We start from the raw sequence: 27,977 nt of genomic DNA on the forward strand, positions 1-27,977 counted from the left end.
CACGAACACGCAGTCAGAAGTACTCACGCACATTTGCGCTGGCATGCACGGTGTGGGTTGATAGTACACAAACGTTTCGCCATACGCCAAAACTAACTTGCCGCCTGCGAGGTTTGGACGAGGACTCCAGTGGTACTTTTTTTTCCTTTATATTTTTCGTACTCATTCTACATTCCTAACTGGAAGAGGTGGAGTTGGCATTCTTTAGTAAATAATGTTTTCGCTTTTTTAAAATAAGCAATATTACTTTTTCATCATCGTTAAGGGATTAAAGCGTGTCATGATCCAGTCATCAAAGTAAGTAATACTTCTCTCTCTCTCTCTCTCTCTCTCTCTCTCTCTCTCTGTCTGTATATATTTATATTTAGCTAATAGAAGTATTCCTACTTTTTCATCATTGTTTTAGGATTACAAAACTAAAGTCCTAATGTAATTGTCGTGTAATTGTTTGTTCGTGTTAACTCTAAGGGTACTTAACTATTTTCCTCTGTTCAAACATGACCTCCAATGTAGAGGAATACGAATAAACAACATAGAAAATTATTTAAACAAAATGAATTGACAAGATGAAAAGGGCAATTGTGTTTACAAAGGGAGAAAAATAATATCAAAATTAAATATATTAGTAAACATTAATGAGATATGCTCATTAGGGATTGGGTTTAACAAGCTGGAGAAGTGTTCCTTGCGTTAATAAATCTTATGACTGTCAGATGAGTGTAGGAGCAGTCGTCATCCGGTGAATGGGTCTTCTGAAAACTTATCCAGATTTAACAGAAGAATATTGCAAAGACAGAAAGAAACTAAAATTCTTTTATTCCTCTGGGAATCAAACCATCAAATAGAAACTATCTGATATAAACTTTTCGCATGTAAATGATGAGTGAGTCTGGTGTGAATGTATATTTTGTTTTCTATAGTTATAATGTTTTGTTTGGTGTCATGCACAAATTGTAAGCCAAATTTTCTTATGGATAATAAAGATTATTATTATTATTCTGTTAGAAACGAATGATATTCATTCTCTGGGTCCAGTATCGTTAAAGAGAAATAAAATTCACAGTAGTCCCTTTATCAGGTTCCACTAAGGAATTTTCTGGTGATGTGACAGGTCTGCAGCAGTACCGTCCTCTGACAGGCAACGAGGATGTTCCTAGGAATGTTAAGGGCCTTGAATGTATCAGTGAGGTCAGTTGTTATTATCACCTCGGTCGATATAACAATGGGGTATATTGTTATTTTGGATTTACTTTCATAAACGCTTAATCACCAAGCCTAGGTTCTCTTATTTTGTTTGTTTTTCCACTTTAGTTTTTTTTTAAATTATGATACAGTGGTACGGCGATGACAATAATGGTAGCTTTTTTTTTTCTTTTTATAAATAAACAGCAGATTAGGGCAATTAAAATGTACCGTTTTGTCGGTCAAAATAGGTCTATCACAGTACAGAAAATTATCAGTAGACTCGAGAACCTGTTGTAGCGAGTATTTATAATAAGGGAAAGTATCCTTACCGATCAAATTGTGTGCCAAGTGTTGGTGTATTAGCTTTGCAACTTGATTATGGCGACCTAGGTAGGCAGATTCTGATAGGACTGAGCATCCTGCCAATATGCCATTATCGATTTACCCACATTTCCACATTTTCGGCATTTGTCAACATTGCATCTGGTAATCTTTTGTCCTAATTACTCTGTCCTGTATTGCTGTAACAAAGCCTTCTGTTTCAGGGTAGAGATAACTGCTTTGAGCCATTATTATTTTTATTGTTATTATTATTATTATTATCATGCAACTCTATCTTCTAATTTCAACGCGGGATATTGATTGTCAGGATCGGTCAGCTAATTTTACTAAGCATTCCCATCAATGTACTAGACATCTAGCAGATGTAGAGGCTGCAGGTCTGGCTTTGATACGCGTGCAGGACTAGTTGTGGCAGCATCAACAACCAGGCGCAGTTATGTAGACGACTACTTTATAAGACATCTGCTTTAGAACTACGATGTGTGTTTTATTAAGAAACATTGTGCCTTAAAAAAAAAAGCTAGAGTTACCCGTGTCTGCAGCTGCAGGGTCGGTCCAATGGCCTGTCATGTCAAACATTGTACTAGATCTTAGTCTGTAATTATAGCCTATAGTAGAGGCAGTGTCCAATCGTCGGGATAGGGAACCGTGATATAGCTGAGTCAAGTACTTGCACGATAAAAAGTCGTTGGATCTCCTTTAGGTAGATCTAGTTGGTAAAGATAGTTTTCTACCTTTTTGTGTGAGTTTTAATATAAACGTTGCTTTGCAAAATTTGTTTTACTATTATTACAAAGTTTATATCAAATCACTCGATCTGTGTGTCTGATACAAATAATTTGAAATAATGAACACGTTTTTCCAATTCTCAGATCAAGTTGAGACTTTGTTCTTTAAAAAAACATGTATAAATAGAAAAGAATATTCAATTAATTAATTAATTTGTGGTAATGAACTATTTTAGTAATATTGAAAAGGGAAATAAATCTTACACTATTGAGAGTTATGCATGTAAAATGTGGAGTTCTTCCCATTTGATAAGCGCGCCCCCCCCTCCTCTTTTTTAAAAATATTTTAAAATATTTTGTTTGTTGTAATCCTTTTCATCTTCGTCTTCCACAAAATTATTTTTACCACTTGATTGATGTATTGGGTATTACTAGATAGACTTTGTACTCAACATTTATTTTTTTGGAGAAGGAAAAAAACATGTAACTAAAAATGCAAAATACCTATTCGTTATTATAAGTGAAAAACTGTCATGGAATACCCATATTGATGAGACTTTCAAAAACACAAAGCATTAAGGTTTATTAAAAGAAATTTCTATACATCAAATAAGAACTTAAAACTAAAATGTTATTTAACCTTGGTTAGGCCAATAATAGAATATGCACCCTCTGTTTGGGACCCCTCAACTCAAGAAAACATTAAGAAACTGGAACATACACAAAATAGAGCAGTGAGGTTCATAACAAACGAATATTCACATTTGATTAGAGTAACACCTTTCGTAAACTCACTAAATTATGAAAGCCTTCAGAAGAGAAGACTCACAAGTAGAGTAGCAATTATACATAAAACACTGAACCATAATCTTCAAATACAAAAACAAAGTCTAATAAAGAAAGACACAAAGATAAAGGCACATTCCATTTTCCATATACAAGTTTGTACCAATACTCTTTCTTCCCTAGTGCTATTAGAGCAAGGAATGGGTTGCCTGAGCTAGCCAGGAAAACCAGCGCCTTGGTAGAATTTAGGTTATTGGTTAATGTGCATGACTAAATGCATGACGCGTAGGATGTAATCATCTTCTTTTTTGAAGTAAGGTCTATATTATAGGACTATAGGATAAGGTAAGAATGGTGATTAACACAATGTCCAAATCCATAACAAAGTTTTCTTTATAATTGATCAATATACATACAGTTTTCATATAATCTTTACACTGACATTGAAATATTTTATTTATCTTGCCATCTTTCAATTCTAATCGCCTGATTCTCTACACAAGCCTTAACTCCCCTTACCTCAGTACATTTTCTATATGAAAATAAAATGATTAATTACGACTAATTGGTAAACTAATTGGTTGATTTTTTTTATTGATAAGATAAGCTAAGATAAGATAATTTTATTGGTCCAAACAATATAGATCTAGATGCACACGAATAACATTCCCATACATAACATACGCACGCATACACACACACACACGACCATGGTTTTATAAATTAGGCTTCAATGTTCTTGTCGGTGACCTTGAACACCCTGACTGGAATTAGAAAAAAAGGAGTTAAAAAAAAATCTTTCTGTTCTAGCCATGATTAATGGAGCCGACCACTTCGTCCAGATCTGATGCAACTGTGGTTTAATGGATGCTAATTATCTTTAAGAATCTTTAAGAATAATAAAATAAAAAATAAACACTTTGAAATCAGTGCACCCTGTGACACTGCTCAACCTTCCAAGCCGAAATTGAGGAAATACCAAAGCATTACAGACAGTTGAAAACAAATTATATGAATGACAATGACCATCAGATATTGTTGTCTTTACAGACTCCCAGTCCACTCTCCAAGCACTTAACAGCAGCACCTCAAACAACCCAAGAGAGTTGACAACACTAATTGTGATAATACATCAGATGATGTAAAAATTAAATATCAATATCACATTACAGTGGATTCCTGGACACACTGGCATCATGGGAAATGAAAAGGCCGATAAACTATCAAAGGCATGGAACAACCAGATATACCTGTAAACTACCTCACCCCTAGGTCAATGTTAGTCAACAATCACAAAGAGGAGTGGCTCAACTAATGGGCATCAGGAAACACAGGCAGAACCATGTACAAAGAAATGACGATGTCAAACAAACTGGACAGTATTGACTTCCTCCCCCGCAAAGAGCAATCTACCATCTTCCAACCAGGATAAACACCTCTGTTAAATTACCACCTTAACAAAATAAATTCCACACCCCCCCTTAATAGACACTGCGCCTACCCTTATGAACCGTTAACCACATCCTCTTTGAATGCCCCCCCCCCTCTTATCCACCTTAGGCAGACCCCACTACCACTACAGCCCAACATAACCAACACCCTGTACGGCAGTGCTGGACAACTGAAGAGAACAGCACACTATTTTTCCTTGGCACAGTCTGCAAAAGAGCTCACAGCTCAGCAGCAAAAAGCTGGCTAGAAGAAGAAGAAGAATCTTTAAGAATTGTGTGTGTTGTCAACAAGCGTGAGCTTGTATGCAAAATGTGATGACGATTGAATGAGCTGAAGTGGTCGAAAAATCGATTGCAAAAATCTGAATTTACAAGAAAGTTACAAACATACAAGAAAGATACAGAGTGTCAGAGAGTGAGTTAATAATATAAGCTTTGTAAAAATTCGGTGAATCACCATTTCTTCTTCTATAAATATATGTGTATATTTATGTATACAAATACCAATATTCACTTATACATTTCTTTTGAATGAATATTATCACAATGAATATAAAGTCGTTTTGTTTTCTTCTTTTTTATTTTTTCCCTAATTATCATGAACTTGCAGCGACATTAATAGTGCTTTCTATGGTTAGGTTCAAACCAGGCCAACCTTGTATACATATAGCTATAACTGTTTTAAAAATATTTTAACACACTGCTTCAAGAATTCTTAACTATGTTTACATTCAGTGAGATTTGAGTCTTGTAAAGTCCTATAACTAACAGCATAACGCTATATCGTACGAAGCAGGGAGCTCACTCATATCTAACGTTGCAGGTAATCTTTTCTAACAATAAATAATTGTCACGTCAAAACAGAAGATCAAACATCTTCATTATCTATCGCTTGACCTAGTTGTGAGTTTACCTTTAGAAACTTTCACTCACCTTACAGCAGCGTTTCTCAAACAGTGGGATCGTTATGTTAATAACTTTTGTGTGAGAAAAAAAAATATAACAAATATAAAAAATCCTTTTAAAAACAAAAAGGGGAAGAACTCCGTCCTTAAAAACTATATCTACCAACAATGTACAAGTTATTTTCCATATTACTGTTAGCATGTTACTCCATATTCGATATGAAACAAAATAGTTAATTACGAATAATTAATTTAGTAATCAAAATTTTTTGTTTATTAATTCATGTTTATTTACGTACAATAAAAATTGTTTCAAGTATTAACTTGATCGGAGAATGCGTTAACTGTTATTTCAGTGGACTAAACCCAACACATTTAGCCATACATGTGAATACTGAAGTATTAGTGTTCCTTGTTTTACTACTACACGAAAAAATGAATTACCAGTAATTAATTGTCTAATTTGTTACTTTTAAAAAATTGATTCATGTTTGGTCTATGTCAATGAATAACTGTGCTAAGTTTCAGCTTGATCCGAGAATTCGTGTGGGAGAAATAACATGTACACACTTTTTACCACACAGACAGAAAGAGTGAGTTGATATAAGCTTTGTTAAAACGTGCGGTAAGACGTCTTATGGTGGCAAGAACATTTTTGGCGCCTGGGCTACACCCCAGACTCCACTTTGAAATTCAATAGAGCTCCCCAAAGTCCCCAGCACGCTATGGGGGTCGCGAACGAAATTCTTCCTGTTTAAGGGGCACCGCCGGAAAAGTTTGATAAACACCACCTTACAACCTGACAGTTTGAAACTCAAGTTTACCTGAAGCTGTTTGATACAAATGTTTTGCCGGTTTGAGACTTGTGCTCAACATGTCTTTATCAAAAGAGATCTGTGCGTGGATTCGTTTGTCTGCCTGTTTCTCTATTACCTACAATACTACTTAGTAATAAGAAACAAAAGAAAGTAAGAACTATTAATCAAACCAACCAAAGTACTTAGCCACTTACCGGCATTTAAAAATCAAAATTATCATTTTTTCCCCCACACACATAATTACCTTTCGAACAACCTTGCCTTACGTAATCGATGTAGGTTACCTATTTCCTCTACCTGTCTAATGTACCTACCAAGCTACTAAATCTCACATAGCTACCCTACTTACCTACATACCTACCAACCTTCTTACATACGTACCTGTAAACATGTCTATTTATCAATTTATTTTCCTGTCTGAATTCCCGCTTACATGTAACGATGCCATGGGCATAGCCAGGATTGTTTTGGGCAAGGGGGTTGAGGGGGTGAATCTTTTTTTCATCCCTCCCCCACAAGTATATAAAATAAATATATAAATATATATCTATACACGTAATTAATTTTCATTACATCCAGGCTCTTAATGGAGTTCGTGGAACGACAGGAAATACACCTCCCTTGCTAGCTACGCCTATGAACTATGCTTATCCATCGTTTTTTTTTTTTATCTGTCAATCTTTAAGTCAGTCTTTCTATATGTTTAATCACATTTTTAAGTCAGTCTTTCTGTATGTTTTATCAAATGTATAGAGGCTCATTTCTTATTCCATACGCTAGAACAAATTCGTAAAAGTGCTCCTTCTTCCCTAGTGCCATTAGAGAATGGAATGGGTTGCCTGAATAAGACAGGAAAACCAACGACTTAGCAGAGTTAAAGTCATTGATTAACATTCAAGATTAGATTGACACATGAAATGCGTAGGACGTAATTATCTTATTATTTGAAGTAACTTCTGTAATGTATAAGATATCTTTTTATATGTTCTATCACCTATTTATGTCAGTGTTTTGTATGATTTGACACATATATAGGTCAGTCTTTCTGTATGTTTTATCACCTATTTATGTCAATGCGTTTGTATACTTTATCACATATATAAGTCAGTCTTTCTATATGTTCTATCACCTATTTATGTCAATGCGTTAGTATGCTTTATCACATATATAAGTCAGTCTTTCTGTATGTTTTATCACCTATTTATGTCAATGCGTAAGTATGCTTTATCACATATATAAGTCAGTCTTTCTGTATGTTTTATCACCTATTTATGTCAATGCGTTAGTATGCATTATCACATATATAAGTCAGTGTTTTTGTATGTCTTATCACACACAAAAATCAGTCTTTCTGTATGTTTTATCACCTATTTAAATTAGTCTTTCTGTATGTTTTATCACCTATTTATGTCCGTGTGTCTTTCTGTATCGTCTATTGGTTTTGTTACTTTATTTCTTTTAATGCCTATTTTTTGAAATTCTTATTTCTTACTGATACATTGAAAGATTTTTTGAAAGTTTAAAGTAATTACAATTTTCAAAGAAAGCACATTTTCTATTTTGTTATCTATGTAGATGTGTAAGTGTCATGGGCGTTGTGTGTGCTATGACTGATGTTCAAACCTGGAGGTCGAAATTTGTTTACCAAGACGTCTGTTGACTCAAGAGTGATGACTTATAAGAAATGACCACTATTTCAGCTATGTGACTTAAGTCTCTTTATGTCGAAAGATTTTCATACAGGTACAAACCAAACGTCCAATAAATGATTAAATTTATTATTATTATTATGAATAAATTTTCATTCTCTGGCACTGTCAGGGTCGAATTCGTTATAGAGGAAACAAAATTCATTGTAGTCCCCTTGACAAAGTACACTGAGACTATTTCTGACGATGTGGCAGATCTGCAGCAGTACTGTCCTTTGACAAGGTAATAAGGATCCACTGAGAAATGCTTAGGGCTTTGATTATTAGTATTTATACTAATATTTATATTTGCAAATCTTCTTCTATACTCCTATAGCACGTCTAGTACTGTAGTGCCGAAGTGAATAAGTGGTATAATACACTTGGATTTTTTAACATTTCGGGATTTTTTATAATTTGTTGGGGAAAGTAAAGGCAGTTGTGCTGGCCACATGACACCCTTGTGACCGTCGGCCACAGAAACAGATGGCCATTACATCATCTGCTCTTTATATCGCAAGGTCTGAAAGGAGTACTTTATTAACCTCTTCAAGATTCGATATAAATACACACTGCACAGTCCTGCATTTTCATTCACTTGGCCCTATTATTAGAGCAGTTACTTTGTTTTAGAGATATTGATAGCCTCCTTCAGTCGTAACGACTATAGTTCATCTCGTAGAATACTTTTTCATGTGACTGGTGGAGCGCTATTTTGGAGAGACACTCCCGTCCACATATATCGCAGGTTAAGGTGGCTTTCACTTTGGTGATAGAGGAGCCAGCCATTTTTTGTTTGGCAAGCTTTTCTTCCAGAGACGAGGCCCATGTCCATCGCTCTCTTGGTCACAGTCTCCACGTAGAGATAGACGCAACACTTTATCTAATCAAAAATGGATATATCCATGGGGGTAGCTTCGTTTAAAACGGTGTATGGATTCTACACACGTTTATTCGAGAAGGAAACGAAAGCCTTCTCCTATGGATCTTATGCCGTAATTTGATAATTACGATTCCGCCTATTGTCTCAAAGGCTCAAAAAGTTGACCACTGAGAGGAACCTGGACACGTAAACATTTCCAAAACGGTTCTAATGATTTTCCTAAAAATTTGAGAGTTTATATATTATCTTTGAAAAAAAACAAACTTACTAGCTAATTGACCGCACAGTGAAAACTCTTGTTTGCCCGTCCTAATTTTTCAAAATAAAATCATCCTATAATTCAATTAGTGTCTTTTAAACACGCTTTCAGCGGGTATTCCCGCACTCGACTTAGATGTTTCTTTGTAGAATACGCACTCGTCTCAACTAAAAAGGCGTTCATGTACATGTTGCGCACCGTCTTACATAGAAGTTAACGGGGCGATAATAGAAGAAATTGATTGTGCTAACTCACTGGGAACATTTCTTGCAATATTGAAGATTGACAAGAAATGAATAGAATGAGAAATTATAAACCACTATCAGCTTCATAAAGGAGGAATTTTTTTTTTATATCATTTTTTTAATTTTAAGGAATACAAATCTATTCTACTTCTCGTCTTCTTGTATAGTAGTTTTATATGATTCTTTCTTAAAGTCATAGTCCAAAATAAGTAAGTGCAAGTTATGGATCTAGTAGAATGGAAGTTTGTGGTGCTTTTGTTATAGTTCGGACATTTTATCTTATGTTTTAGAATAAAAGACCTACACAGTACTGGTTAGGAGATTTTTGTAAAATCCTAAATCCCTTTTTTATTTGACATCTTTCCCATCATCCCCTTCCACTTTACCCCTCGCCCTCATACGTCACAACCATCACACCTTAGACACAAAACATGCGCAGTCAGTGCGGGATAATAAAGATAACCAAAATTATTGACAAACACATACACACAACACACACACACACAACACACAGTCAACCTTTTTTTTTTTTGTTTCTTTCCCCCTTTGTTTAATGTGATTACTTTTTGGGGTTACCGTTGAAACAAAATCGAAGGTTCTTTTGTTGGAAAGAATTCCGTCCGCTGGTTGTCTTTAGTTCAATAGACTAAGCGAAGTTCATTGCGGGCAGGCGTCATACCTGAAGTAGCTGCTCTATTAAGGATCGAATTTAAAAACTTTGTTTTGTGTGTGTGACTTTGTGCGCGCGTGCGTACGTGTGGGTGTGTGAGCGAGATATAGTCAAATGAAGATCTTACATAAGCCACGTACCTTCCAATTCATTACTTCTGTTTCTTGGTTTTAACGTAGAGTGCCGCTCATAAACGTGGAAAACATTTTAACTGATGAATTAAGATTGTTAATAATTAGTTCCGGGGATTTTTTTTCTTCTAAAGTAACATTTTGTTTCCTTTTTCTTTTAGCACTGCTGCACTTTGGTGTGATCAGAAAAATGTTATCATTTGTTCTTACATTTATCACAATATTTTCATTGGGAGCAGCACAGTCCAGTCAGGTCAGCCGAGGTAAGATAGCTAGTTGACTAATTTGAAGTGTCAAATATTGATAACTTGGATAACCGATAGAAAAGTAACAAGTAAAGTTCACCTTTTAAATCTAAAGGGCAGATGATGTAAAGGTCATCTGTTTCTGTGTCCCACGGTTAACGAGGGTGTTAAGTGGCCAGCACAACGACCAACCACCTTTAATTTTCTCCAACTAATGGCAAGTACCCATTAGAGCTGGGCGGACTCAACGGCTACCAAAGATCCCGAAATCGAAAATCCCAGTCTTCACCAGGATTAAAACCCGAGACCCCTGGTTCGGAAGCTAAGCGCTTTAACGCTCAGCCACCGCACCCCTTTGATAACCACTGGTAGCTTTTAATTAGCTACCGGAGAGCGTCTTTGTAAAAGTAATAATTAAATTGAGTTGGTATGTGATAGTTTGTACAGATTTAATCAGCAGGCTCTTCTGTCAATTCTGTCAAAGCTCGAAAAAAAAATGTCGTCGATGATCTGGAGCTCAATGGGGCAACATATTTAAAGTTTTCCTTAAGACCTAGACCTAAGAGTCTATGAGGCAGAGGATGTACAACTCATCTACCTTTGTTGCCAGTAGGCGTGTCATGTGGCTTGCCACATTGACCAACTACCTGGGTAGGATTGACCACTTTGTAAGACATTGTACAGTAGCACAGAGCCACGTCGTTAAAGTGAGCAACTACATTTAAAAAATATAAAACTTTTAACAGAACATGCAAATTAAATATAAAAAAAAAACAAAGCAAATGTGTTGTAGAGTGGCAATAACAGTTTGGCTATTTATCAAGGGGGCTTGAGTTCGAATCCCGACACGAGCAGAGGTGTGTTTGCAGAGCGCCTAAAGGTAACACGGAAACATTCTTCCAGACCCCCCCCCTCCCAAACTGATTTACAAAAGAGATTGCATACTCAGCACATTTAGCACATTTAGCACATTTAGCATACTTTAAGCATGAAGATCGCCTTATACAAATGCAGTGAAAAAAAAAGATTAAATTTACAAGCACCCTATTTCTTTATTCACAAATACGACATACTTTTACACGTATGAATATTATTAAGGTGCATGTATGATAAGTTCCGAGGTAGTAGGACCTCGACACAAATTCCGCACTTACTAAAGTACGTAACAACACTGCCGACCATAGTTATTTTCTTAACCAACGTATGAAATGGGTGAATTCGGGGGACACCATAAGCGATTGAGTAAAAAAGTAAAAATATCCCAACTATCACAAAGAATCGAAATTGTCAAGAATGCAGCATAGAAATATGTAAGTTTTATTTCTTAATTGTAACACATACCTCGTGCAAGGCTTTTTAATAGGTGTTAATAGGTCTTAAACTGAGACTAAGTGGTAACTAATACATGTTCTATATTTTTCAAAAGTCTGCCAGGATGGATTCAGAGTATGTTTCCAGGCGTTAATGGAGAGCAGTTCCACACACCCATCCAATGTAGCACTGCTGTGCAGGTAAATGTATGTAGCCAGTTTAGAGATGATATAACACAGTTAATGTTATAGATAGTTGACAGTAGTTATGTTGAAAAAAAATTGCTTCGTCTACCGTATCTTTTTTTTTAAATATTAAATGGTAAAATAACTACACATTTCTTTAACTACGCTTGGGATTTGGGGGCTTCACATCTTTAGAGGGCCCTGCATTTTGATATTCGACATCATGACATGAGATAATGGCGTAATATTTAATCTAAAAACAAATTTCGGACACTCATTTGGGGGAACACTCCTCCCGGGAGGGATTTACAAATTTGGACCCTCCCCCCACTTCTTTGCTGATAAATTTAAAACATTTGATTTCTTTCCAGAAGAAGAGATATACCTCAAATTTTAGAATTCCATAAGCAATATGACATAAGCAATATGACATAAGCGATGGCGGTGTAAATATTTCGTATACTAAATGTTTGAATTATGGAAGAATTTGAGTGTTTCTACTCTAGATGTATGTATCTTACTAAAAAAAATGGATTGCACTTACATATAAATAACAAACACACACACAAGCACACACAAAGACATTTAATATTTAGATTTTGCTAGGTGAAACGTTGTATTTATCAAAGCTTTTGAATCGTCCACTTTTTTTTATGCCTGAAAGAAACGCAAATAAGTTGGCTACGTCACTCCTTCTAGCTGCTAGTTTTTTTGTTTTGTTTTCGATAAAGATATAAGAAAAACTTGTGAAAATAAAATCTATTTTGAACTCAATTACTTCGCCTAGAATCGTTCACTCCTTACCTCCCTCCTCACGGACCTGGTACAAAATAATAATTTATAAAGTCAGTCATTTGTAATAATTTTTTCATTTTTGTTTTCAACGGACCAATAAAAAAAACACATAAATTATAACAAATTAAGCCAGCTCTATGTAATAGCTTTATTAAAGAAACATCTCTGTTTTAAAATCAATTTAGAGGCGTAGTGAGGGAGGGGCAAGGGCGCCACCCCCAGTGGGGCTTCACACGCAGCCTATATTTCTATGTGATATTCACGAAAAATGGGTGGAGGGGCGCCAATAAAGTAACTTGCGCCGGGAGCACGTATCGCCCACCGAGTCTCTGGCACAGTCAAATTTTTTTTTGTATTCCAGTCCAGTTCATGTCTACGTAAGACGGTGCGCTGATCGTCTAGTGATTGATTTACTGCATACAAAGAAACCTGCGAGTCGAGTGCTGGAATACCCTCTGAATGCGTATTCAAATTGACCTGATTTAATTATTTTAAGATGATTTTTTTTTTTGAAAAATTATAACGGTCAAACCAGAGTTTTCAATGTGTGACTAATTATCAAGTAATTTTTCCCCCAAAATATTTACATAAAATGTTATTACTAGGAAAAATCTTTTTTAGCCGTTTTCAAAATCCGTGTCTATGTTCCACCCCAATTCCTGAACGCATGACGTTTTTGAAGGCCGATAAGAGGAATGGTAATGAAAACACATTGAGGATATTTCAAGCGTAGTGTTGAAAACTCCCTATAATGCAGGCAAACAACAACAACACATTAGAGATAACAAGAACGTTACTTAAATGTATGATTTAAATATAGAGTGTATCATGCCGGTCTGTGAGAAATACAAACTATGGTTTGAGTGATTGTCCAGTCCCTCATCTCGTTAAAATTGAGTTTGAAGGATTGAAACATATCTCCTAAAGACTCGCATGTTTTTCTTAGCATAATATTTTTCTGTACATTTTTTTTTACTTAGTCTGAAAAAAAAAATTCAAATCCTATACTCTTAAGCGAGCAATTCTTGTATGTATGTATATATATTTATATATATATATATATATATATATATATATATATATATATAAATTTTATTTCAAAAACGGCTCTAACGATTTTCTTTAAAATTTCAAGGTATGTGCATATTAGTGAGAAAAAAATTCTCAACTCATTGGCCACATCGGGAAAACTCGAGGTCGACCGTTATATCGGTTTGAAAATGCCTCATTATCGAAAAATTAATTTTGGCTAGAATGTTTTATGAATGAAAAATTTCCATGACGTAAACGGGAAAAACGCTGCTTACGTCACTCGGCTTACCGCAGTACACTAAAATATTTCTTTGCAAACAAGAACGAGTTTTAAAGGATCAATAGACCTAATTAAACATTTGCGCACCATCTTATTGTAGATTGATTTATTATAGAACTATGAAAGAAAAGTAATGAAATTAAATGTGCCGATATATGATTAGTTATTGTGTTTTAAGTGCTTAATAAGTTGTTTACACTTTAATTGTGTAGAGCGGTGTAGATACCTTTTACTTTGTTGTTTATTTTGCTGGTGACCTCCAGCTGTCTCGTCCTGAGGCCCCATGCAATCAGGTGCTCTCTTCTATGTCAGCTAAGTCAAGTTTGCGCCATAAGCTGGTCTTTTAAGGGTTTCGGTGTTACGTCGACCATTTTTTAGCTGACCAAAAAAGACTGCCTTTGGCATGCGTTCGTCTGAGATTCGTCTCCCATACAGGATACTGTTCTGTCCAGCGTAACTGTCGGACTTAAAGAATTCCCTCTATACAAAGGCCGCGGATACACATTTGAGACCAAAAGAAAATTTGCTGCCGAGGACAGACGCAGACGCTAAAAGAAAATCTTAATCGAGCTCCGCGGACAATGGTTATGCTTGCCCTGGATGTGGCAAGATATGCAGGTCACAGCTGCAATCCTCATTAATTTTCGGACTCTAAGACAAGCCTTATTATTATTATTATTTTGCTGATGAATTATTACCATGTGTTCATGCTTCGGTGTCTACTGTCCTGTACCAAAACAAAGGAAATGGTCATAACACAGCTTCTTTACGCCTTACTTTCTCACACTAAAGATGATATCCATCTAGCGGTCAACGAGTTTGCGTACACTGCAGCCTCTTTTGATTTAACTATAAACTTCGGTAAAAAGCTTGGAGTTAGGGCCAGGAGAGATCTGAATGGATGGATGTGTAAAAGCAGGCCATAGCACCACTAGGATGGATGGATGGTAAAAGCCGGTATGAACTTCCTATAGTCCGACAGTCAGGCTGGGCAGGGCACGTATCCCGTATGGGTAACGAGCATATTGTTTGGCGTAACAGAGGTGCCCCACGGAAACGTTTCTTTAGAAAACTAATGCCATGATTTAAGTCTAATAAGAAAAAATGCGCCATTTTACTTTGTCACTAAGTGCATGTTTTACCCTATAACGTAGAGAAGTTACACTGCAAAGACTTTCTTCCAAGCCAATAATAGTAAGCCTACAATAGTTTTACGCAAAAGACGGATTGTAAAACTATAAGACGGACGTGAGCTGTAGTTTGTCTAGACTGTAGGAGGACTTAAAAGACTTTAAATTTAATCGACATGTACAATTAGGCCTACAATTAGAACTAACAGAACAGATAAGTAGTCTTTATCCGATCGTTCATTTTCGTAATTACAAGAATATTCCCAAAATGATTTCGGGTATATAGCCTTCCAAAATTATTTAACCGAGCGAGGTTCGGCCACCTGGTACAAAAATATTCTCAAAATGACTTCGGGTATATATCCTTCCTTAACAAATTATTCATCCGAGCGAGGCTCGGTCACCTGATATTGTAGCATTAAAGAATGAAATAAAAAAAAAGGGAAGATAAACCTGGCTGCGTTTCTTTCTCGATAACCTACTCCTAGTTCTCACTCTATCTATATCACATATCTTTTTCCCCTAGCTTTAACGCTTATCTCACGAACGTAACTTTAGTGTAGTAAACATTTCTACGAACTGTAAAAATGTGAAGTCAGAGAGGCTTTTATATATCTCAAACTTCTATCCTACTAATGGTTTCATTCCAGAGGCTCTGTGAGCTCTTACAGACAAGGGTCTTCCTGCATGTCATCTATAGATATCATTATAATCACTTCAAAAAACAAAAACAATTATAAAGAATTATCTACAATAACATTCAACAATAATAGTATTGTTAAATTACATAGATAAAAATGAGCATAGGTCGGCCTGACCGCTCTAGAGGGCTTGAGTATTTTTAAGTTTAGTGGCTGATACGATATGCAGCGTCTGTGATATAGATAGGCACAATTTAAAATATTACAAAATCTATGGAATGTAGAAGCAAAAATAGAATAAGATTATTATATGCGTTTATGTGTGCATGTTATTATATGCGTTTATGTGTGCATGTTATTATATGCGTTTATGTGTGCATGTTATTATATGCGTTTATGTGTGCATGTTATTATATGCGTTTATGTGTGCATGTTATTATATGCGTTTATGTGTGCATGTTATTATATGCGTTTATGTGTGCATGTTATTATATGCGTTTATGTGTGCATGTTATTATATGCGTTTATGTGTGCATGTTATTATATGCGTGTATGCCTATGTCATCATATGTGTGCATGTATGTAAGTTTGTGTGGAACTCATGGGTAACATGCTTTTCAAAGACATTTGAAGGTTGGTGTCGTACATATATACTAATCGGGACTTTGCCCTAAGATGCAATGCGTGTTAAGAGGAATGATTACTTAACGACAATTGTGAAAAAATAGTCAAATCGTAAAGAAAAAAAAACTTTAAACAAAAAAAAGCGTATATTATGCATAGCTGTATCAATTAGTTTGAATCAGTCATGTAATTAAATGTGTAATTACTTGTGGTCTATAGGGCAGATCATGTCATTTTTACGAGGGTGTCATATGGCCAACCGTCGTTACTTTTCCCTAATAGTCAGGTACCCGTTAGAGCTGGGTGGACTTAAAAGATTCCGAAATTAAAAATCCCAGTCTTCAGATTCGAACCCTGGATCCCGTTTCCGAAGCCAAGCGCTTTACCGCTCAGCCACCACGCCTACTAGATCTAGACTAGCTATATAAAAAACATTTATTTTAAAAAAGTGTGGGGGGAACGACCTGAATTTGAACTTTTGGCTTTCTCTGGCTTCTGAAGCCACTACGTCAACCACTCTGCTAGTGGAAAGCGCACGAACATGGAAGATTGTTTCTACAGACCCGTCCTATTTTACATGTTGTGTGCAGTAAGACTCAGACGAGGACCTATTAAGGGCATCAATCAGCTTATACCACCACTTAGGTCAAGTATAAATTCTTTCCCTTATTTGAGATAAAACCAAAAAAAAATAATAATTGATTACCAAAAGCTAATTTACTAACTGGTTAATGTTTGTTGTTCTTGTGTTGTCAGGTAAAAGAGTTGTGCAAATTTCCTCTTGATCCAAGATTGGGTGTGGGAGAAATAACGTGTACTGACCTTTGACTAGTCAGACAGAGTTGATAGAAGCTTTATAAAAACAAGAAAAATATTTTAAAATACTTAGCTTATCTAAGGAGCTGAACTCCACACCTGCAACCACATCTCTTAATAATGTAGAATTTATTTCCCTTTTTATATCAAAGAAAATAATTAATTATCAATATTCAATTAACTAACTGGATAATCGTTTGATTCAGGTTTTGTTACAATAAATTATTGTTTAAATTTTCAATTTGATCAGAGAATTGGTGTGGGAGAAATAACGTGTACAATTATCTAAGGGGACAAACCCTAAAATGTTTAGCCATATCTCTGAATATTAAGAATCAATTTCTCATGTCGGTATCAAACAAAATAATTAATTACCTGTAATTAATTGACTATTCGGTTATTTTTTAAAATTGATTCGTGTATTGTCAATGAATATTTGTGCAAAAGTTTTAATTGATCCGAGAATGTTTATGGAGGGAAATAACGTGTTCAAACGTTTTACTAGACAGACAGATTGAGTTAATATAAGCTTTGTAAAAAAACAACCAGAGAACCTACTCCTCAATTCTCAAAAATATCTCCAGGGGCGTATCTATTCTCCTTCATGGCGTATTCCTCTTATTCTAATGTTTTCTCCCCAGGGACACGGATAACTTTGAGCAGTGTTATAGGAACTCCTGTCCAGTATCCGATGCTGATATTCTGAGAATAAGACAAGACTTGGCAAGGAACGGCTATCAGTGCGGTAAGGTAACATGACTCTATGAGACTAGGCTTGCTTAGCGCTCTCCTCCACACCCAACCCATTCACAGTATACGAGGAAAAAAAAGTATAAAAAAGACAATAAAATTTATATAGATATACAATCTAAACATAATAAATCTGTTCCATTAGAAATATTTTTACCAATTGTTTTTGTTTAGCTTTTAGCTTTCTTAATGCGCTATGATCCCATCACTTGTCTGGACCAGTTGTGAAAGAGGGAGGGGTATTTTTGTGAATATTTACATGATAGTTTTTTAAATGCGTAAAAAAATGTTCAGGGCTCATGTGTCATCAAGGGGACTAATTCAACTTATACCACCACATCTGTCAAGTATGATTTCTTTCCCTTGTTCAAGATACCAAACAAAATTATTAATTACCCATAGTTAATTAACATTTTTTTTTGTTTAAATTGATTCTTGTGTTGTCAGGTAAAAGGAATAATTGTGCAAAATTTCAGCTTAATCCGAGATTGGGTGTGATAGAAATAACTTGTAATTTTTACCATACAGACAGACAGACAGACATAGTTGATATAAGCTTTGTTAAAAATAATACTTATTTTATCTTATCTTCTTAACTTATAAAATACAGACGCTTCTTCAAAAAAAGAAGACTATTACGTCCTACGCGTATTCTTAGGTCAATCTAGTCATGAATGTCAATCAATGACTTAAATTCTGGAAAGTCATTTGTTTTCCTGGCTGAAACAGGCAACCCATTCTATGCTCTAATAGCACTAGGGAAGAAGGAGCATTTGTACACATTTCTTCAGCTCTACCTTTTTCTCTCTCTGGTTGTTTCGCTTTTTGTTCTAATGTCTCTCAAAAATCAAGCCTTCCAATTATTTTTGCAGTAATATAATTAAATATATTATTTCACAGAAAAGATAAAAAGATAACTAAAATAAACATGACACCCAAATTTTGTCTAACCATCTATATATATAATTCTCTTAATGGCTCAAGAGTTTTGGACAACACGTAAAGGAAAGATCACTCATTTAATTCTGCAAAGTTTGGGTAGGGATACTGATAATAAGTGAAAATTAAGAATTTGTATAAAAAAACTGTATTCATTCTTTACTACCAACAGAATTACTTTACGAGCCTTGCGTGTAGCGAAGCCATACAGTATATCATAAAAATTTTGTTTCCTACATAGATCACGCTCAATAGCAATAATTACCAAATGTTTCAATCTAAAATTGTTGACCTCAAGTAATTCTTCATTAGTTTTAGGCGCGAGAAGCTTCTTTCACCAGATGCCACAATTACGGATATTGCATAATGCCGTTTTTTTTCATCGGGCGTCGGATTGGCGTTTTCCATTTTGAATGACACCCAAAAATGAAATTTTTTGTCTATATATTTCAGGAATTTTTTTTTTTTTTTTGAGTTATCAAAAGATTTTAATAATTTCCGGAGAATTCCAGGACTTTTTCGTTTATTTTGCAATTTCAGGAGATTTCAAGGAGCTCCTGGTAAATCAGGAGGCTGCGGGAATTCTGTTATCTGTGGTCTCATAGTTTGCATTGGTCTAAATCCGGCCCTGAAAATAACGGCGTATGCTACGCGTGGGTCGACTATACTAATAAAAATCTTTTTTTTTGTTTTTTTTGTTACAGGTACTAATATTTCACAAGCTACTAATGGTAAGGATATCCTTCCACATTTTTTTTATTCTATTTTCAACTTGATCTCACTGTCTGATATCTTTAAACGTTAACCCTTCTATAAAAATTAAAATCCAACTATAAAACTTAATAGATGGCAAAATATTTAATCTATTTCATTCATTCATTCATTGTCTTTTTAGTCTAGTACACTGTTTTTAAACGAAAAAAAAAACATTTAAAAGGGTTTTCTCAAAAGGATTTCAGATCAAGGATTGGTTTATCGTGCATTTTAAAACAATTTTTAGTTTTATTCAGTGGTTGCGTCTGAGTTAGTTTCCGGTTGTCTGAAGTATTAGCTAGCTCTTCGTCTCCTAACTAACGATACCATCGTTGACTTGACACCATTAAATTAAATACATTTTTGGTTTTATAAACTTGTATTTGTCTTATATAAAAAGATCATGCATTCTCTTATAATTCAATACCAAAAGTCAAACGTTTTCTGATCACAAACACAAATGTAATGGAAGTTTAATCATAACAGGGTAGAGAATGTGCTCATGTGAACAATTGTCAGAACGAGGAAAATAATAACGGAGATAAAGAGCTAGTCCTTTAGTTTCTCACCACGGAAGGCCAGTGTTTATATTGGGGAAGGTCAAGTAAGATTCTACCATATACCAAAGGTATTATAATACAATAATTTTTAAGACAACAACAACAACAAAACCGTGAAAAATGATTATGTTTTCTCCAAAAATTGTAGGCTTTGTATAAGCAATAGAATAAATTTAGTGTATTGCTAAAAGAAGAGAAGAGTTTCCAAGATCTTCTTGTATTTTAATTAGCGAAATTGAAAACAAAGTATCGCAAAAGAGTAAAACCCATGTAAACGTCTGAGTTTAAATTTAAAAGTGAGCAAATATGTTATCCCGTCCAGAGTGAGGATAATGTTGTTGCTTTTTTGTACGGAAAAGTAGAAAGTTCTTGTCAATGTTTGACCATGCTCATATTTGTAACATCTTAAGTTTCAATAGCTCTACCTGGTTTTGTATCCCGAACTATAAAAGTAGGTCTATTCCCTAAACTAAACAAAAAAAAATCGTATATTCTGCTAGTAAGATCTTTGACAACTAACAAGCTCTAATTAAACAATAAATCGAGCAAATCAATCTTTAAAAAGGTAAAATGATTAAAGCTGTAATAAAATAAAACAACCTTGGGGGCACGATTACCTTTACCATCACAAATAGGATAGAGGAAGCCGATAACATCTACAGTCACAAGGGATACAAAATTAAATCAAACTTTCTGTTGTACATTTCACATGTAATGTTGGAATGTTGTACTATTGTTGCAATACGTTAATATGTATTACATAACTGTTATAAAAAATTAATCAAGGGTAATAAAGAATAAAGATATATTATAATTATTGTTATTTTTTTAATGCATTTTGTAATGTAAATACATTTTCATATGTAGTTGTTAGACATGAACCTACCTAGGGCAATACTAATGTTTATTTTTGATATTATGTTAAAGAACAAATGTGATACTATTATTACATTTGCAATGCAACTATGTGATGATGTTCATGTTAATTAATCTATCCAGCTCCGGGAACAGCGACCACGCCATGGGCTTTACCCAACAGAAACGTTAGCGCACCTTGCCAATCCGCTGTGGACCTCTGCACCAAGGATTACGTGACGGCCCTGCTGAACAAAACAGAGAACGGACAAACAGACGTAAACTCTGTGTGTTCGTAAGTGTCAGCCCAATCAAATGTCACTTCATTATTATTTTTTTTTAATTTGTAGGTCTTTGTAACATTGATCTCAAATAAAGAGGCGATTCGTTCATTTAGTAGCAAAGAATGGATTGGTTTATTAAATTAAATTAAATTATAGCTTTTATGTAGCGCTACTTTCATGCTTATAGCATGCTCAGAGCGCTATGGTCCAATCTCAGTTGTGGACCGGTGGGGAATGGGGTATCTGGGAAAATGTTTTTCAGTGCTGCCATTAGGGGCTCAGTAAACACAACTCTGCTTGAGTTGAACCCCCATCATAGGTATTTTCTAATCTCTCACTAAACCAACGAGAGGGGATATTTTTTTTTATGAACCTATGTTTATTCTGATTTCCATCCTAGATCATTTCAAGAAAGACTATTGTATTTGGTTCCGATGGCTTCCTTTTTGTGTAGCATGCGCTTTGAACGTCAATCCCTGCGCATTTCATTTTATCGAGCTGTTACCCTCGGCTGATTTCGTATAGTTTCAAGCGGCCGAAGATCGAGCATCACGAGAAATTCTTTCATATTCCTTTCAATTTTATTACCGCCGAAATTTCCTTGAGGCCAACTAACTTCCAATCACATATATTCTTGAGACGGCATAGCAGCTTTTTTAGAATACGCTAAAGGTCTTTGTTGATTCCCTAATCCAGGTCTTGGACAGTGGTGCATGCACTGATGACCAGTTTTCATTCTCATTTTTACCTTGTTAGCCTCCTCTAATGGACGCTTCCACTAGTGCCCCCCCCCCCCGATAAAGTGCCGAGATTCCTCGTTTATTTGATCCCCAGAGATCATCACCACCTTCCTCCTGCTTTTCATACTTCCACTCCAACTTATGAAACGTGCCAACGTGCCACACACACATGACATAACACATGACACACACATGACACACAGATGACACACACATGACTCACATAATCAAAATGTTTATTTATCCTTCAGAATGTCTTACGATTTTATCAAGTGTGTTGCCAGGTCCTGCAATACAGACTCTGTCATCAAACAGGTAAGTGGTTGTTCTATTCACGCTAGATAAAGATCTATTTCTAAATAACATATTAATTAATTAAATAGCCTATTGAAATGAATTACCAATCGTTAATTAAGTATTTTAAAAAAATATTTTAAATTTATTCTTGTGCTGGTATGTAAAAGAAATAATTGTGCGAAATTTCAGCTTGATCCGAGATTGGGTATAGGTGAAATAACTTGTACAAATTTTTCACCAGACAGAGTGAGTTGATAGATCTATAAAGTTCCCCTTTCAGACCTTGTGGTATGTAAAGGTCATCTGTTTCTGTGGCCTACGGTTAAGGAGGGTGTCATGTGGCCAGCACAACGACCAACTTTTACTTTTTCCCCAACTAATTTCAGGTACCCATTAAGTCTCTGAGGTGCCCAAGAATCCCGAAATAAAAAATCCCAGTCTTCACCAGGATTTGAACCCATGACCCTCGGTTCGAAACCAAGCGCTTTACTGCTCAGCCACCGCACCTCCTGATAGGTCCTTAAGCTTTGTAATATTTATCTGAGACATTATTCCTGTCGGAGATTTTAGTTCAACATGTCACCTTTAAGGTATCCTCTCCAAAAGGAGGTTCATATTAAAGAATCCCCAGTGATTGTTTATTTATGTACACTACCAAACATTCCTCTATTTTGTTAGCACTACACTTTATACTATATTTTTAGATCAAAGATGGTTTCGAAGCTGAACTCTGGAAAAAGGGAGTAACTTGCTGTAAGTTTAATCTGAAGTTTGTTTATTTAGAATTAGAAAGTTAAACAGACGCTTTCATCTCTTTATGTCAATTTAAGACAACATAAAACTTATTGTCTTGCGTTTGAGATGAACAGGCCTAGGTACGTCATCTTGGGTCTTTCTTCTATCTGTATTTATGAATCTTATTGGGAATCATTTTCATTCGATTTGTAATTTTGTTTACGAATTTCTGTTTATCACATCAATAGTAGGCCTACTGTGTAACACTTACAATGTTATAATATTGCAAAGATGTAACTGACGGGAAAAGTACTATAAACATAATATGCAGCCTTAACCTTTGCAAGGCATTAAAACACACTGATTTTAATTGTATGGTATTATTAAATATTGAGTAAGTCGCCAATAAAACTGTCTTCAATTGGAAAGTGGAGAATCGTTCTTACTCTTTCATTTAACCGTCTACACACTACAGGATTGCTCTCTCTCTCTCTCTTTCTCTCTCTCTCTCTTCTTCTTCTATCCCCATTCCCAATCTGCCTCTCTGTACCTGCCAGAGTTGACTGACTTGTATTGTTAATAACTTTACAATTTCATTTATTGGGCTATAAAATTGCTGCTAATCAGGAGGGCCGCCATAAAACTGCTGATGATTTATCTCCCTTACTTTATAAATTTGCCGTTTCTGTAGCAATTGAGGTTTTATAGGCTGCGGTCGCTAGCCCCACGCCAAACCCTCTTCCTTTCTCACCCGGGCTTGGGAACGGCAGATGGAGGAGTTGGTTATGCGTGGTATATTAGCTTTAATCTTTGGCCTAGACCAGTATCTTTGTAAATTATTCAATTATGAAAAGAAAATATTCAGATAATGTCGTAGAAGGATGATTAGAAGTGGTTAGTGAAATATAGACATTATTATTGTCATTATTATTGGCATAAAAAGAAATTATGACACTAATACATATATCCACGTAGTTTCTTCCCTTAGTGCTTGATTATATTCTCTGAAACTGAAACAGGACAAGATGTTGAGCTTTTGTTTTATTAAACTGCATTGCACATTCCAACATTTTTTTTATATACAGACACATGCAACGAGACATATACATACACACACATTGACCCAAACACACACATGTACATATAACATATTTTTGTGCAATGTTAACATTTCTATTCTATACTACTAATAGACCTATGTTTGATCTAATTATGTTTATAATTTACCCTGCATTACTCAGTTCTAAGCATGACAGGCTCAAACGTATCAGAAAATGGTAAGAAGTTCTATAGATGTGTGGTATTGTGTGGATTTCTATAGATGTGTGGTACTGTGTGGATTTCTATTGATGTGTGGTATTGTTTGGATTTCTTTTTTCTGGTCTAAATACCACGTTGAAGCTAAATCCACTAATTTATTCTTTTGAGTTTGAAACATTTTGTGTATACGGCTTAAGTTGTAAAGATCTTGTTTGTACTACTAATGTATAGGACCTATCCTTTTACTCGGATATACATTCCTGTCTATCTAGATCTGTGAGACATTAACTTTATTACAACCAATGACATCGACATGCACTTACATCTCTCTTTAATAGACTCTACAATCAGTCTAGCCATTTCGTTTGCGTTCTAGTCTAGTTTTTAACTTACTTGGAACTTGCGCGTAGGGATTTGGTAATATGCGCAAGGCGAACTAGATGGCGTTTTGTCATACAATCAAGTTCTTGTATTGGCGCCCAGTTCATGAGGCGATTGTGTACATTTTCTACTTGTGAACGAGGACTTCACTATTTAATTAATCTTTTCATTCGCTCACTCAAACAAGAGTCTGATTTTTTTTTTTTTTTTGCGCATTAACACACCAGGACGACCAAAAAAAAAATGATCCCATTTATCTATTCTGTCTATTCTCTCCTGATACTAAACGCCAGTCTGTATACACAAAAATGTCGGTAGTGTCTTTAAATTATTTTACATCTATACAATATATATTAAATTTTGAAAACCAAATGATTAGGTTACTTAGCGCTTGGTTAGTGATCTATGTATGCCTGACATGATAATTAGATTAACCTAGTTTACTATTTAATATTGGGTTTTCTGTTTGATAATGCTAAGTGATTGTGAATAACACAATGACGTGTTGTAATCTAATATTATGGTTGGGTTTCGTTAGCAAGGTATTCATTTTCTACAATTTAAAAATCTATTTTAATGTATCAATTACACCATCCATTAAATAGTTATTCCAAAGCAAGAATGTCAAGTCACTCTCATCTTACAACAGAGAAAAATTTTGCACATGTACACATGATCATCCTTTGATCCATTGCTTAATGTTCTTTAACAAACTTATGTTAAAGTTCAAAAGGAAACTTCTGGACGTAATGTTGCTTACTCTTGCTAAAGTTGCTGTTTATTTTTTGCAAAGCTTCTATCAACTCACTCTGTTTGTACACGTTATTTCTACCACACCCAATCTTGGATTAAGCTGAAATTTTGCGCAATTATTTCTTTTACCTAACAACGCAAGAATCAATAAAAAATAAGTTAGGCGATTAATTATTTTGGTTTGTTTCTTGAAAGGAAAGATCGTTTTTGACAGCATAATTTGGTGATATAAGTTGAATTAGTCCCCTTGAGGTTCCTGAGTGAACATTGTTTTTAAATGCATTTACAAAACGATCATGTAAACATTCACCAAGATACCCCCTTCTTCCTCTTCCTTTCCCAATTGGTCCAGACAAGTGATAGGATCATTGCGCAATGAGAAAGCTAAAAGCTAAACAAAAACAATGGTTTAAAATATTTCTAATCGCACAGACTTATTTTGTCTAGACCACATATGCACACAATTACATGACTGCTCCAAACCAATTGATACAATTACACTTAATATAACGTTTTTTAAAAGTATTTTTTTTTTGTTATGTTTTATACTACCCCTCCAATCGCTATTAGCTAGCAGTATTACTGGCTACATCTGCCTCTAGTTCAATCAAGACTGAAATACTCAAAATTGAAAATACTTTTAGCTCCAACACTCCTCCTCCGCCACATGCTTGTTTTTTTTTTAAATTATATAAATGCTTAATTGTGGCTTTCATATTATTCAACTTAGAATATTGTTAAAGGTTGTAAATTAATGTCAGGCAATGTAAATCTAGTCTCAGCGAATACATTCTTACGTCTAAAGGGGCAGTTTTAAACTGGACGCTGTTAATTGATTCAGTGAAGCACTGTGTCCGTCTGGCCTTCAATGTATTGCACCCAAGTCGCCGGGACTTTAGGGAACAAGTTAACACCTGGTGGTCAACGTTTATTTAGAGAGCTAATAATAATTATTACAATCTCCTTGGTGTCCGGTCACGTGATCCCCGGTTACTTAATCCCAGGAAACCTAATCTTCGACTTTTAACCCTCCCCCCCCCGGTCATTTTATCCCCTACCATTTAATCCCCAAATAAATAATTTTGTAATTCATTGTGCAATAATCACTTTATAAATCTATTTTAATGTATCAATTAGGTATCGATTAAGTGACGAGGATTAAATGACCGGGATTCCTACTTTATACACTGACATCTAACAATGAATGTGTTCCTCAACGTTTGAATGTATCTGTCTTTTCTCAATTGCTACCAACTACAAGTATGTCTCAATATTCCATGTTGTAACATATTGGTGAAACCAATCCAGATCTACTTATACGAACTTTCTACATATATGTAGGTCCTATGTGTCCATTTGTTTTTCTTTGCAATAGTTCTTAAAATAAATAAAAAATGTAATAACTCAATCATAAGAGTAATACATACATTTAAATCAAACAGCAAACCATTTTTTTAAATTAGTTCATACATTTTTAATTGAGAATTATTAAGCTGTTGTCACTCCGCTACGACGACATAATTTATACAGCGATTTGGATTCTTGTATTTGAAATAAAAGGAGCCTATCAGCTTCGAAGATGTGTAAACAAGGATAATGTTTTAATCATTTCTTTTTTTATTCTACAGCCAGTGGTAGCTTCACAAGGACGGAACCAGTGGTTAAAATAACAGCTTTAATTGCCACACTTATAGTCATCTTGAAACAATACTTTTAATCATTTTTGTGATTTAAAATTCTTTCATTTTTTGTACTGTTGGCTAATATTGTAAGGACTTTCAAATATATTTGTGTATGCAATATCCATCTATTCCATTTAATCCATTTCTAGGATAAGATAATGACAAGGGCAGAGTTAACAACACAGAACAACATTCTACAAGAGAGAATTGTGGCATTTTAAAATCTAATTTCTCTGATTAAAGTACAAAGACATGGGCTTCCGCGAACATACAATCACACGTGATTCCACAAACATACAAACACCTGTGCTACTGCAAACATACAATCACATGTGCTTCCACAAACATACAAATACATGTATTTTTAACAGATATGCTAAGTACATGCTGCCACAAAAATGCAATCATATATGCTGGCATTTTAAAAATATTTTTAAACAATTATAATAATCATAAGTATTTAATATTTAATGCAATATATATATATATATATATATATATATATATATATATATATATTATATCTATTATATGTTTTAATAAAATATATTTTGACTTATTGTTATGGGCTCCATGTGTTTCCTAAGTGATGAAGAAAAGGGAAATTAATTGTTAGTCTTGTAGAATGATGCAAGCTAAGCGGCTCTGTCATAATCTATGTTAAGAATGAGAGACGACTCTAGGATGCCAGAGTGTACTGACGTGTTGTTATAGTGAGTTAGATTTCTTTAAATATCAGTTTATTTCATTTCATCGCAAGTTGAATTTGTCAATATTGTAATAAAAGTTATATTTAGCTTTGTTCACAAAGAAGTTTATTCAAGTTATTTAAAGTTTT

At 34.8% G+C, this 27,977-nt stretch overlaps 1 protein-coding gene across 6 annotated transcripts; it reads left to right on the top strand.

Annotated features, from left to right (window-relative positions):
* On the top strand, positions 1–27,941 carry LOC106053412 (uncharacterized). Of its 6 annotated transcripts, XM_056026080.1 has the most exons (12): positions 190–207; positions 266–297; positions 7,791–7,958; positions 10,253–10,354; positions 11,763–11,847; positions 17,792–17,895; positions 19,544–19,570; positions 21,152–21,302; positions 22,283–22,346; positions 23,033–23,081; positions 24,305–24,340; positions 27,086–27,941. In XM_056026080.1, the coding sequence occupies exons 3-12, from the start codon at positions 7,937–7,939 to the stop codon at positions 27,172–27,174; spliced, it is 729 nt and encodes a 242-aa protein (XP_055882055.1). In that variant the 5' UTR covers positions 190–207; positions 266–297; positions 7,791–7,936; the 3' UTR covers positions 27,175–27,941. The 6 variants fall into 6 exon arrangements, with proteins under 6 accessions (XP_055882054.1, XP_055882053.1, XP_055882056.1 ...); XM_056026079.1 differs by lacking the exons at positions 190–207; positions 266–297 and adding an exon at positions 1–132; XM_056026078.1 differs by having other exon boundaries at positions 143–297.
* Positions 27,942–27,977: the final 36 nt, after the last annotated feature.

Source organism: Biomphalaria glabrata, chromosome 4, assembly GCF_947242115.1.
Source record: "Biomphalaria glabrata chromosome 4, xgBioGlab47.1, whole genome shotgun sequence".
NCBI lineage: Eukaryota > Metazoa > Mollusca > Gastropoda > Planorbidae > Biomphalaria > Biomphalaria glabrata.